General features: G+C 40.2%; 1 protein-coding gene across 2 annotated transcripts in view; it reads left to right on the top strand.

The window, feature by feature from the left end:
- Positions 1-780: 780 nt before the first annotated feature.
- The window catches only part of LOC309395348 (nuclear receptor ROR-beta-like), a 62,312-nt gene continuing 49,009 nt past the window's right edge, over positions 781-14,083 (top strand). For both annotated transcript variants that reach the window (XR_014175887.1, XM_081959505.1), the window contains exon 1: positions 781-1,265. Coding sequence is in view for 1 of the 2 variants with exons in the window: in XM_081959505.1 (XP_081815631.1) it covers positions 1,259-1,265 (7 nt within the window). In the remaining variant the exon portion in view is untranslated. The remainder of the gene's footprint in view (positions 1,266-14,083) is intronic.

Here is a 14,083-nt window from a genome sequence, read left to right as displayed (position 1 = left end):
CAGCTCTGCACGCTGCCGGCAGACCACAACAGCTATGATCTTAGTTTCAGTTCATTCTTTAGTTTGGTTGCCAGTCTTTATTCAGTCCATTGCTGTATGTTAACACAGTGTTTCATATCTTCGAATCTTTCTGGTGGAGAGCAGAAAATAAATTGTAAACCAAATGAATAAACGAAAAAGCAACAGTATGCAAAAACAAATAATCCTCGTTTAATGACCACAGCTGAGTCTGGCAACCTGGTCATTAAATGAAGCGGTTGCTAAGTGAAAGTGTTCCTATGATTCTACTTTAGCTTTCCTTGGCTTTTCAGACTGGCAAACACTGCAAATGCGAGGATTGGTCGGAAATTGACTTCTTCATCAGCATCAAAATAGCGAAGCCAAAAAATGAGGCAGTCATTAAACAAGGCCTGTTTCAGACAGCCATCTCGTTAACAAATGTTTAACAAACATAAATAAATTCTGGACAGGAATCTGTGAAATGAATATAAATAAATGCAATAAATACATTTTTTTGCTGGACCAGAAAACCCATGGAGAATAAAACAGAGAAAAGTGTACATGCAATGAAGAAAATGAAAAAAGAAAGAAAGAAAGAAAGTTGGAAGGAAGGGAGGAAGGAAAGAAAGAAGGAAGAATGAAAGAAAGAAAGAAAGAAAGAAGGTTGGAAGGAAGGAAGGAAGGAAGGAAGAAGGAAGAAAAAAGGAAAGAAAGAAAGAAAGAAAGAAAGAAAGAAAGAAAGAAATCACGTTTGTAGTCTTTTATCGAAGGAAAACAGATCATCAGAACAACAACAAATCCAAGGATGCAAAGCGAAGGGGTGGGCCCTGGACCCAGAGGGGTGGAGCTTGGACCGAAATTGACAGGAGGTGGGCGGAGCCCGAGCCAGGGATTTGTCATGTGAGTTTCCCATGCTTCTTGTACATACCAACCTCTGGAAGAAAGTAGGTTAGCAGTTCTCCAAGAGCGCTTGGCAGGGAAAGAAGGAGCGAAGGAAGGAGAAAGGAAGGTGTGGAGACGTCAGAAGGAAGACGCTTCAGCCACTTCTCCTTAATCGTTGGGAGAGCTGCAAAACACAAACAGAAGAGAAGGAACCAGCCGGCCGATCCCACGCTGGAAACTTTATACCCTCCGCTCTCCGCCGCATCTATTGATTTCCCCTCCTCTCCTTCTGCAAGGAGTTTTGTTTCCGACTGTCTGTTTTTTTCCATGCTATTTCCAGAAGAGAGATAAAGAGAAGGGAACCTCGGCGTAGAAGATGCGAGGTAAGGATCTCTATGTGGATCTCCTCTCTCTTGGCATCCAGGTGGGAGAGGCGACCGATCGACGCGCGGGGCCAGGCTCGACTTGCAGGGCGGAAGATCCGAAGTGTCTTCCCTTGGGGGAATCGAAGCGGAGTGGGAGCGTTTCTTCGGAAGCAGGTCCCACTCTGCTTTGGGGGCTTTCCTAAAAAAGGAGGAGGAGGAGGAGAGAGAGAGGGTGGGGGTCGCAGGATTTAAGGGGCTTAGTCGTAGCGCTCGCTTGCGATCGCGCGCGCTCTCTCCCTTCCTTGATTAATAAATAATCGCATTTTCTCCCGACATCCAGCTACTTCACTCGTGGGCATTCTTTCTCTTCCAAACGAAGCCGCTGCCGTACTTTAGAAACGAGATTTTAAAAGAAAGACATTGCAACCCATAAACAGTTTAGCGAGCAACTAGGAAAAACAAAACGCATCTTTGGCGGTTGAATAATAGCATACAGGACTTTGTGATATAGAATAGGAAGGGGGGAACGTTCTCTTCCAGATGTGCATTTTGAGCACTCCTTTGGTTAAGCAACTTGTATATATTTTTTAAAAAAACAACAACCACTGCATCTTTGTTGTGATTAGTATTATTATTTATTATAGTTATTATGAGTTGTGGCTTAAGGAAAAATTTGTGTTTGGGTGCAAAACTCATTAAAGGATGGAGGTTTTTTTTATATAATAACATAAGCTGCAGAAACTCACATCTAGCAGTTTTATGTTGCAGAAACAGATATTAAGGAGATCAATTATTTCCACATGCAAAACAGCATGTGTTTGTATGTGTAAATCCATCAATCCACCCTCATCTCTAATCCCTTTTTATTTTATGGATTTCTTTTCCTTAAAAAAAAACTTTATATTACTTGGTAGGTGTTTTTTTTTTTAAACATGACCTTGTGATTTTTTCCTGCCAAGAAGTATTTTAGGTTTTATCCTGAGACAAACCCTATAAATAATGAAGGAATAGATCCTTTTGCTAAGAAATAGATCTATTTGTTCGTGGTGGGATTTGAAGTTAGGGTCACCCTGCACTCTTTTCCTGTTTCTTATCTCTATCTGGGAAGTCATTTAAGGTATAATTTGATGAGTTCTAAAGGACTTTTGCTAGCCCTCAGCTTGAGTAAACTGCAAAGCAGAATGTAATCTGATCCGTATTATTTTCATTTGAATGCGTAAGCGTGAAAGACAACATATCCAGATGTAAAACAGGTATAGATTTCAATAAGAGGGCGTTTTTTCTAACTCTAGTTCTTCAGTGTTGTAGATAAGAGACTTTGTACTTGTTTAGAGGTACTGCTATTAGATTCTGTGAGCTTTGGCTAACATTTTCCCATAGGCAAAGGAATAATTTTATTTGACTTTATTTTCCCCCCATCCTATCTTATGTTATTAATAAGTCCTTCTAGAAGATGTCAAATAGGTTTGTCCAATAGCTTTACACTAACGTTGCTTGAGGTCATTTTTTTTTTTTCAATGATTTATAATTTTTAACTTGAGGACTTGGAAGTAATTTATTTTGTCCGCATGTGCACGACATATAGCAAGCCACATATAATTTTAGCGCTTGCAATGTGATTTTTTCTCTCCTCCTTTTTCTACAATTTAATGTATATGCAAAGATTATAGAAGAGAGATGGGAGATAGAGAATGAAAGCATGTCTGAAATTAAGCCTTAGAAAGCAAGGATGGGATGAAGAAAAGAACAGCAGAAGACTTTTTAAAAAAATAAATCTTTCAATAAATAATAACGCTCCATCCAATGTATTGTGAAAAGTTCGATTTTGTGTACATGCAGATGTCCATGTACATACATTTCGAGTTGTCCTTCCTCTGATTAGAATAAGTGCGGTGGGGAGCTTTGAATATGTCCAGCTAACAGAAAAGGAAGGAAGGAGAGAAAGACTTCATCTAGGCCATGATTTTTTGAACTCTTATGGTGGTGATGGATCAACATAATCAGGAAGGAGGAACCGTTTTGCATAAGCAACACTGTAGAAAGTAAGCAAAACCATGACACCCACTTTTCAGAACTGTCACTCTCCAGCCTGTCGTTTTGATTGTGGCGGAATAGAGCTGTATCATTAATAAAATAAATAAACAAATAAGGAGCACTTTGAATCTGCCTTGGGCTGATGGTGCTTTGACACAAAGCTGCGTCCTTCCCTCTCCAGCTCCGACACAAGTGCAGCCTATTTTGGCCTGCCCTCCTGTCGCACCCTTGCTTAGCTGAATCATTCCTTGAGCCAAATCATCCATTCTTTCATCACAGACCAACATTTTTGTTGTTTTTCTTCCTTTTTCATTTCATACCGTCTGCTGACCCATTTTGAGCAGAGTCATGACCTTATGGGATGGAAAATACATACCTGAGTATAACATTTCTCAACTTTGGTAGGTTTCCCATGGGTGGACTCCAACTCCCAGAATTCCCCAGCCAGCTAGCTGGCTGGAGAATTCTGGGAATTAAGAATCCACCCTTCAGTAACTTACCAAGATTGAGAAACTCTGCTAAAGGAGATCCAGGGTTGAAGTGCTTAGTTTAAAATAAAATCTTGCAGAACTCCCCTGTCTTTGCTAAGAAAAGCTGCATAAGAGCAAACTGGGTGATTGAGGCCATTTCTCTGCCTAGGAGATAATGAGCAAAATTGGACCAACAATTTAATTAATGCTTGAAGACATCTCTTTGTAATCCCAAACCTGGCATCTTGCAGCATCAAAGATGGGGGAAGTAATTTCTAATTTTGCTTTTGGCATAGAGCACCGTTGAGTGGCATTATTGTGTTGCTATCTGAAAATATAAGTTGTATTTATTTATTAAATTTGTAGGCATTCAGATTCTGCATGGCTGGCCAGCTTGCTGGACTCAGTTCCTTATTCTGAGTTTTTGTTTTCTGGTTGTATGTAAAAAAACCGGGCTAGGAAGAAGAAAATTATATAAACCGATGGCTTGCCTGATCAAATGCCAAAATAAATTATGTCATATTCCTTCCCCACCTCCAAGCATAATTTCCTTTTATATCTTTTTCCTATCCTTCTTCCAGATCTAAATCTTGTATCTTCTGCAGTCTTTTGCATGTCTTTTGCAGTGCAGAGGATGCAGAACGGGGCCAGTTTTTCAAATTTCCAATTCCCAGTTTGGGAGCAGATTAGCATTTGAGGATATAGTTGTTCGGCCGATCCCTGAACATCACTGCAGAGGCAGATGCACTGCCTCTCCGGTGTGCCTGCTTCGTTGGTGTTTGTCTGAAGTCCTACAAGTGCCGCCATTTTTCCTCTCCAGCGGCCATTTTAATCTGCAGACTGGGTTTTGCCTTGCTGTTTTCAAGCATCGCTACTGTGAAGTGAAAAGGCATTGGGTGGGGAAGGATTGCAGTATGAGGGGTTTAAGGATGAAGTGGTGTAGGGATCGGGATGGACAACGTAATTCTGAGGAAAACGTGTTCCTTCTAAACTCAGAAGTTTAGATTAGGTGCAAACCAGCATGAGAGCAACTGGTACAATGCAAGAAAACATTGCGTATCCGATGTTTGGGCGATGTGTTTGAAAAGAAAACAAACATTTATCTCCATGCAAATCTCTTCTTTCAGTGTAATAATTGCAGATGGTAATGCTATAATCAATTTAAAAAACAAGAATATATCTTAGTGCCATGTTGTAGCTAGCTATGCAGCAAAAATCCACTGTAGCTCTGGATGTGCCTTTTTGTCATCCTTCCAATCATAGCTAGCAAAATATTTTTATGGTGCTTTTTCATTAGGAGCAGAAAGGGACAATGCGTCGGAGGGCAAAGGTGCAATTTTTCAAACATTTTATTTTTTTTATTTTTTTCTCCTTGCGTTAGACAGTTGTATTTGAACCTAGATTATTTTGCCCTTGGGGAACCGGGTGGCCACAAAGCTAAGTGAGATCGTGTAGAATTATGGGCAGTGTTGGGGTACCCCTCAAGAAGTCTGGCTGAAATTTGCACAGAAAAACAAATGTAGGGTTCCTGGTTCCTTCGAGCAAGGCTTTTGCGTTTTCTCTCACCGAATTGGTACAGAATAGGATTTTTGCTAACTTGAGGGAGAACGCTAGCAGTCAGTCTTCTAAGAAAGCTAGGATAAGAGCTTGAAAAGCTTTCAAACGTTGTACTGTTCTGAGATTCAGAAGAAAGAAAGTGGAGCATATCTGGGTAGGAAGGCGGACAATTATGCTTCTTTTGCTCGTCCCAAGAGATGTTGGAGCATTGCTGCAATGGCCTTGATGTGAAAATGCAAATTGCGTGCAAACGGTTGGCTCTTAAGTTGTTAAAACACAGAATAGGGATGTGAATAGGAAGGTTTTGTTTCTGTTTAGTCACTTACCGTGACTTTCACACCTGAATTTGATCCTGGGAGTTGGGAAGAAGGAAGAGTAAATGTGGAGAGTGTCTTCTACCAGAGACATCCATGGAGAGGGGGGGGGGGAATTAAGATATGGTCTTATACTGTATAGGCCGTTCTCGCCTTATGACCACAATTTGAGTCCAAGGTTTCTGTTGTTAGGTGAGACGTTTGTTAAATTAATTTGGCCCCATTTTACGGCTTTTCTTGCCACAGTTGTTAAATGAATCACTGCAGTTGTTAAGTTAGTACCATAGTTGTTAAGTGAATCTGGATACCTCCCTGACTTTGTTTGTCGGAAGCTTGCAAAACGTGACTCCGGGACATTGCAACCGTCATAAATATGAGTCAGTTACCAAACATCTGAATTCTGATCACATGACCATGAGGATACTGCAATGGTGTGAAAACCAGTTATGTCACTTTTTTCAGTGCCATTGTAACTTTGAACAGTCACTAAACAATACAATACAATACAATACAATAGTAGAGTTGGAAGGGACCTTGGAGGCCTTCTAGTCCAACCCCCTGCCTAGGCAGGAATCCCTATACCGTTTCAGGCAAATGGCTATCCAACATCTTCTTAAAGACTTCCAGTGTTGGGGCATTGACAACTTCTGGAGGCAAGCTGTTCCACTGATTAATTGTTCTAACTGTCAGGAAGTTTCTCCTCAGTTCTAAGTTGCTTCTCTCCTTGATCAGTTTCCACCCATTGCTTCTTGTTCTACCCTCAGGTGCCTTGGAGAATAGTTTGACTGACTCCCTCTTCTTTGTGGCAACCCCTGAGATATTGGAAGATTGCTATCATGTCTCCCCTAGTCCTTCTTTCTCTTAAGCTAAACATACCCAGTTCCTGCAACCGTTCCTCATATGTTTTAGTCTCCAGTCCCCTAATCATCTTTGTTGCTCTTCTCTGCACTCTTTCTAGAGTCTCCACATCTTTTTTACATCGTGGCGACCAGAACTGAATGCAGTAAACAAACTGTTGTAAGTCAAGGACTACCAGTAATTATTATTATTTTTTAAATGTCACCATCTTGATATTTTTGCCCACCTCTGGATCCCTCTGTTTAGTATATAAAACACTATTATCAAGTTTGGTGATAGACGTGAATTTTCAAATTTAAATTCAGTCTTTCAAGTTTACCGTAAACGCTAAGTAGAAAAACCAAATGCTGGCTAACCGGTAAATGTCGAACAGGTGAGGTTTTTTCCTCTCTCCTGTGGTAAGATCCAGGTCAGTTCAAATAATAGGAAATAGAGGTACTGTACTTTATTTAATAAAGATACGTTGATAGGGTGAACAGAGGGATTTAAGATGGACAAGGAGGCGAAGGATAATCCTAATGCTGAAGGATAATCCTGAAGTATGGAGACAACCTTCCATTTTCCATACAAGAGGGTTAAGGTTTTGCTGCTAGATGGAGCAGTGGTGATTGCTGCAAATGTCAGGAGCCCAATTTCTCACTGATATTCTGCCGGGAAGCAAAAGCTAAGGTTTGAGGAAGGCTTTTAACATTCCTTTGATAGGTTGCAGCTCCCTGAAAACCTGGCCTCTCCCACAAACGGCTGTTATCCTTTTCAGTTGCCCCCCTCTTCTTTGCCAGAAGAAAGAATCACCGTAACCTAACCACAATTTAGAGCCGGGTTTCTTACTAAAACACATGAACTTCAACTCCCAGAATTCCCCAGCCAGCCAGCTAGCTGGCTGGAGAATTCTGGGAGTTGAAATCCATCCATTTTAATTGTTGCTGAGATTGAGAAACGCTGCTCTAAGGGATCAGGGCAATTCAGTAAATATAGGTTTTGGTTTTCAAACAAAACAAAACAAAAGGAAATATTCAATGACAGCATCTAAGGGAACAGTATCTCTGAGATCACATAAAAGGCTTTGTGTGACTCCTTTGTGTCACAACTCTTGTGTAGAACATTTCAAGTGATTTATTACCACATTTTTCAGGAATATTTATTTACTTATTTCCCCCTTATATTTTGTTGGTTTATATCCTGCCTTATTTATGTATTTATAGCTCCCCACTGACTAACCATTTATCCCTTCACATCATACCTAGTTTAACTTAATACTTGAAGTTTGATGTTACAGTAAAAGTAAGTAGAGGTAATCCTTGATCATTTGTAATTGTTCAACAGGCACTCCCCCTCCCAAGATTCAGTACTTACGATCTGATTTCAAAGTTACAACAACCACACCTCCCCCACACTCATATGATCACATATTGGTGCTTTCGCAACCAGCTCACCTTTATGGTCATTAGCGGTGTCCGATTGCCACGTGACTGCAATTTCTGACATTTTTTGCTGGTTTCCAGCATTTAATTCCAGTATCCCAAAAATAACATTTACCTTGTTTCCTGGAAAATAATACCGGATCTTATATTAATTTTTGCTACAAAATACGCATCAGGGCTTATTTTCTGGTTGGGTCTTATTTTGGGGAAAATATGTTATTAGGTATAATGGTTTGCTTAACGACCATTGGGAAAAATGTCATAAAATTGGGTCTGGTCATATAGTGATCCACTTAATAACTGCAATGACTTATGACCATAATTCCTTGGGCAATTATGATTGTGTGATAAAGGGTCTTGATACATGTACCGGGAAGATGCACATCAGCACAACTGGTTGTGATACATGAAAAGAAATTCCCCATCCAGAATGGTCATTTTTAAGCATGTTGGGAATTACAGTCTAAGGCAGTATTTCTCAACTTTGGCCACTTAAAAACGTGTGGACTTCAACTCCCAGAATTCCCTAGTCAGCCATGCTTCAATTCCCAGAATTCTGCTGGCTGGAGAATTCTGGGAGTTGAAGTCCACACAACTTCAAGTTTGCTAAGATTGAGAAATATTGCCGTAAAGACTAAAATACGCTAAATTTCCTTTACTGCTGATAGATCCCAAGAAAGGCAGCAGGATTTTCTTTTGGGTAAATGTGCTCAGAATTACAGTTTGCGTTTGCCATCCTATTCACTTTATGGGATTATGCTGTAAGCTTTCGACTATAAATGCCTTTATTTGAAAGAAACCACACTGAACACAGTGAGGTTTTTTTTTTAAATAAACGTGCAGAAGGTATTATACTGTATGCCAGCATTTCTCAACCTTGACAACTTGAAGATGTGTGAACTTCAATTCCCAGAATTCCCCAGCCAGCCATGCTGGCTGGGGAATTCTGAGAATTGCAGTCCATACATCTTCAAGTTGTCAGGTTGGGAAACACCGAAATAGATTGACTCTGCCCATATATTGTTAAGCTGGTTAGCTATCCAGCGAGCTTCCTCCTTAGCTGGCCTAGCCGCAGCCTAATTGTACTACTTACCTAATCAAGTTGTTGTAACTCTTGTGGGGATAATCTATTTGTAATATTTTGAGGATTTGGAAGAGCAGGGTTTGAAACGTGTTTCAATTTCTAGGTGCCATTAATTTTTAAATTGCCGTTAATGATGTCCCCAAATATCACCTGAGCATCCACCAGTCAGTCTAGCCCCGTGATGGCGAAACTATGGCACACATGCCACGAGTGGCACGCGGCATGCGAGCTGTCAGCTCCAGCTGATTTTCAGCCTTCCGGAGGGCTGGGGGAGGCTGTTTTCATCCTCCACAGGCTCCAGGAAAGCCTCCATAAAACGGGCCTAATGGGCCTACCGGAGGTTTGGAACTTCTGATAGGCTCGCTGAGCCTGTTTTTTGCCTTCCCCAGAGTCCAGAGGCTTTCTTAGAGCCTGGGGAAGGTGAAAACGGCCTCCCTGACCCCCCAGAGGAAATAACCAAGCTCAGCTTGGAGGTGAGCAGTGCGGTGCACGTGGAGGGGGAGCGTGGGGGAGTTGTGCGCTTGTACAAATGTGGGGGCACACTTTGCATTATGGGTGTTGGCACGCTCGCACTTGCATTTTGGGCAGTTAACAACAAAAAGGTTAGCCATCACTGGTCTAGGCTGTGTCAGAACCTATTTTGCTCCAGACAGAACCAAACCTATCCCTGCTTGACTATTGCCACTCTCGAGAAGATCCATCTTGCTGCACTGCAGAATTCAAAGCCAACTAAAATCACATTTTCGGAAAATGTCGAAAGTCACAAGTCCAATGTGGGGTATTTCACATGCTGAACTTATGTTTTCCACTCTTACCTTTCCTGGAGGTTGGAAAACACAGCTTCTGCACATGTGGAGCATTCATAGAATTGTAAAGAAAAGCAACGCGATTCCTTTTACCCAAATTTTCAGAGGAGAGAAGGCAGAAGGTTTTGAGAGAGAGGTTTTGATCAAGGCAGTTGTCCCAATACAACATCAGTATTGACAAAGAGAACTTTTCCAAGGAGTCTGTATTTTTCATTGATTCGATATTGATTCTATATTCGATATTGATTCTATATTTTTTTTCCATTCCCTGGCGTGTTCTTTTTCATTGTTCGGGAGTCTAGAAAAGCCGGGTCGCCTGTCAAATTTCCTTGCCTTTTACACAAACCCGGCACCATAGCTCTCTTTCCCGTTTGCAGCCTGGCTGCTGCTTAAGCAAACAAGCTGGCTGAGTAGTCAGCAGGAATCCAGCCTATTGAAAAGGTGTACAGTATGGGCAGAAATTATTAAAAAACACAACTAAACCACAATGGGGTAGATTGGGCCTCTCTTTTCCCCTAACAGAATTCCTAGGAGTCCTGAGATGTTTCCGGGGTGTGTGTGTGTGTGCAAACATGTGTACGTGTTAATTTGCTTGGTGCGTTCATTCGGGGATCTCTTTATCCAGGGAACAAAGCGGATGGTCTCCCTTGTGGTTCGTAAGAGATTTACAACATGCTCAGGCAGATTTCAGATTATTTAAAGCCAGGCTGGCTGATTGGGATCTGTGAATAGGGGAGGGGAGGATTGTAGCCAAATACAGATTTCAGCATCTCAGTTATGCCTTCCTATTAGCTGAACCATTCCCAAAATCAAAACAAATTCGTAAACTGGAGATGGGTATCAAGGATTTGACCTTTTACCCGAAGTGTGTGTCTTTTGCAACTGTTTGGGTCATTCGTTTAAAAATTCAGTAGGTGTCCAAGTTCTGCCCACTCATTTTTTAAAAAAAAAATTTGCAAGGGAGATGAGGGTTTCTGATTATTATTATTTTTTGTCTGTAGGCAAAAGGTGACACAGAAGTGCGTCAGCAACAGGGCAAGGACACAATATTGTGGGCAAGTGATTTACGTGGAGTGATTTGGGAGGCTACTTTAAATTAATGTTGAGTTTTGTTTTGGGCTGCTACGGAGATCCACATTCCCGTATTCCTGAGGTTTTATTGCCGTTTGGATAGAGGAGTGTTTCTCAAGCATTGCCCCTTTAAGATGCATGGACTTTAAATCCCAGAATGCCTTAGCCTGGTGGGGGAATTCTGGGAGTTGAAGTCCGTGCATTTTAAAGTGTCTAATTTTGAGGAACATTGGAATAGAGAGTTTGTTGTTAAAACCGGATAGCCAATTTAGTGAAACTGGGGTGAAATAGTCCTGCTATAAATCCTTGAAATTCATCTTATGGTCAAGTGACATGCTTAGCCATCATGCTATACTGTATGTAGCTAATACCTCTGACCTATTTTACAGGGTTGTTGGACATAATTATTTCTATAATGAGGGTAGTACCTCAGAAAGATTGGGCTAATAAGGTAACAATGAGTGGAATTAATACTATAACCCAGGCTCAAACCCCTACTCAAATATGGTGAAATGGATTAGATTCTCTATTCTGTTCTACATTTAATGGCTGTTGAGTGGATAAGACTGGAAAACCACTTACACTTTCTTTAGTATTCCTTAGGTGTGATTAAAAACATAATACATAATTTTTAAAGTTAAATAACTCTAAAAAGAAAAGTCCTATATGTTTTAATATGATTTATTAAATTTTGAAAGCGTGAATAAAACATAAACAAGGAAAAAAATAGAAAAAAGAAAATCAGACAAAAAGCAAGAAAAAAGTGAGAAAAAGGGGAAAAGTAAAAGAAAAAGAATGGTTTCTGATTTTTTGGGTACAATATAGATTAAAAAATAAATCTAACTCTTACTCTGAAATTGGCAATATTACTTCTATGATCCCCCATAATTCTAATAGTTGAATCCCAAAATCAGAGTTACATTTCTCTTAGTTTCTCGCAAGAAGTCCGCTTAACAATTCATCACTGTTTCTTACAATACAGCCAGATACCTCTTCATTCCATACCTTAGCTCATTTTCTATAAATTCATGTCTAAATCTTTAGCTCTCCTTATTAAATCAGCAAAGATGCAACTGGCAAAAATAAATAACAACATAAACATAAAAACCCCTTTCCCATTTAGTCGTATGTTCCCCTCATTCCTCGATTCACAATTAAACATTACAAAAAAAAAGAAATGAAAAACTATTAACTACCAACTATTATCACTCCTTATTTAGATATCCAATTCAGATAACCATTCACCAGAAATTAGAATTCATTATTTAACTAGATAAAACAATGAAAGAAAAGCCCCATATCAACTAGACTGGCCCATCCAATACCTCCAATAAGAAAGCTAACTGAGGAGGACATTAAATAAATAATTTCTGTTCTGGAGCTGCTGGGGAATCTAGCAATTCAGAAATATATGTAAATTGCCGATACAAATATTTTCATAATGCGTAGAATCTATTCTTTACTACATTGTTAGTGGACAGCTGAAAATATATAAGAGCCTTTAGGATGTTCTGAATTTCAGTCTGCAATCAACAATATCTATTTTCCCCTTTAGAAATAAATGTTAAAAGCTTCACTTTTCCAGCTGTTATTAAGAAACACAAACACATTAGAAAGTAATCCACAAAATGGCCAAAGCTTGGATAGGGTGATAGTTTTTGCTTACAGCATTACCGTGTTTCCCCAAAAAGAAGACAGGATCTTATTTTCTTCTGGTCCTTGAAATAAGCGCTTGGCCTTATTTTTGGGGAGGTCTTATTGTTTTTGAGGTGCAAGAGGCAGTGAACGTGGTCATCTCATGGCTGCTGCTTGGGTTGGAATATTTTCGGGAAGGGCTTATTTTCAGGGGAGGGCTTATTTTAGTGCATGCGCTCAAAAGCCTGATTGAGCTTATTATCCGGGGAGGGTTTATTTTTGGGAAAACAGGGTAGATTTGGTTAAATCACTGAAGAAAAGTCATGATGTTCTTGCAGTGCTGAGGACTAGAAGCCTATTTTTTTTTAATTTAATTTTATTGGTTCACTATATTTCCTGATCCCCGGTTGCCAAAGATTGATTTTTCAGCCCTTTGTTTGATTTTCTCATTGTAGGAGGGGAACCATGTTAGCCTGCATGGAAGCTTATGCCTTTTCGTAAAAGTTAGTTGTGGGAAAAGGATGGTCTTTCCAGCATCTTACAAGAAGAGAAGAAAATGAGTGACAGCAGATTTGTAGAACCTCATATGAATGAGAGTTTTGTTTTCTTATATGCTCTACAAAGTAGAGTATCTGAGTATAGGTTTGTTTATTTGTGTGTGCAATATGGCTTTTGTACTATAGCTTTATACCTGTACTAGTTGGATACCCATGCTTCGCAACAAAACTACGTGATAGGGCTATGCAGAAGAAATATCAGTTCACAATCCGTTCACTCAGTGGTGGTTGGCGATTGAAACACACAAGAGAATATTGCTCCTGCTGTCTTGAGTCTGGAAGCAGTTGCATAGGTGGAAGGCATAGACATTTTGGTGAGGTACCAACGTTTAGTACTGGAAGGAGCCCCAGACCACTCCTGAGTGAAAGAGTGGAACATCTGCCAGTTTGAAGTGAGGTAACGGAATGTGAGGCAACTGGCAATTGGAACAGAGTTCTTTTCAGGTGGGGAGGGGGAGTAGAATGTCTAACTCCTTGGCATCAGAGCGTATTAATTACTGTATAAAAATTACTAATGATCTGATGGTCATTTTGCAAAATCCTTTCTTAGCAAGCACCTAGAAACCAAGAGGAACAAACGTGCCAAACTTCAAGTTTATAGGCTTTATGGTTCTGGAGATTTCATGATGAGTGAGTGGTATTTTTGGCAAAAAAATTCGGAAGCCTTTTGCCTTTGCCCTCTTCCTAAGGATGAGAGAAAAGGAGAGACTGGCCCAAAGTCAACCAATTGGCATTTGCACCAAAGGCAGGACTAAAAATCATAGCCTCCCCATTTTTGCCCGGTGCCTTTAACTACAGCATCAAACCTGCTCTCTCAAATTACGTACCTCATCCTTTCTGATACTCCTCCTTATATAACAGACCTTATGCAACCCTACCTTTGTACAGTCATTCAGTTTTAATTTGATGTTACTTCTCTCTCCTTCACTGCTTCTTGCGATTTTTCTCTTGTCTTTAATTTGTGTTCCACTGCAGTTCCCGTCTCGTCCCTTTGCAATAAATCTAACCTAAATTGACTCTTTTGTTTTA

This window comes from Natrix helvetica, assembly GCF_964273705.1.
Source record: "Natrix helvetica genome assembly, chromosome: 1".
Lineage (NCBI taxonomy): Eukaryota > Metazoa > Chordata > Lepidosauria > Squamata > Natricidae > Natrix > Natrix helvetica.
Note: the sequence above shows the minus strand (reverse complement) of the source record. Positions and strands in the feature narration are given on the sequence as shown.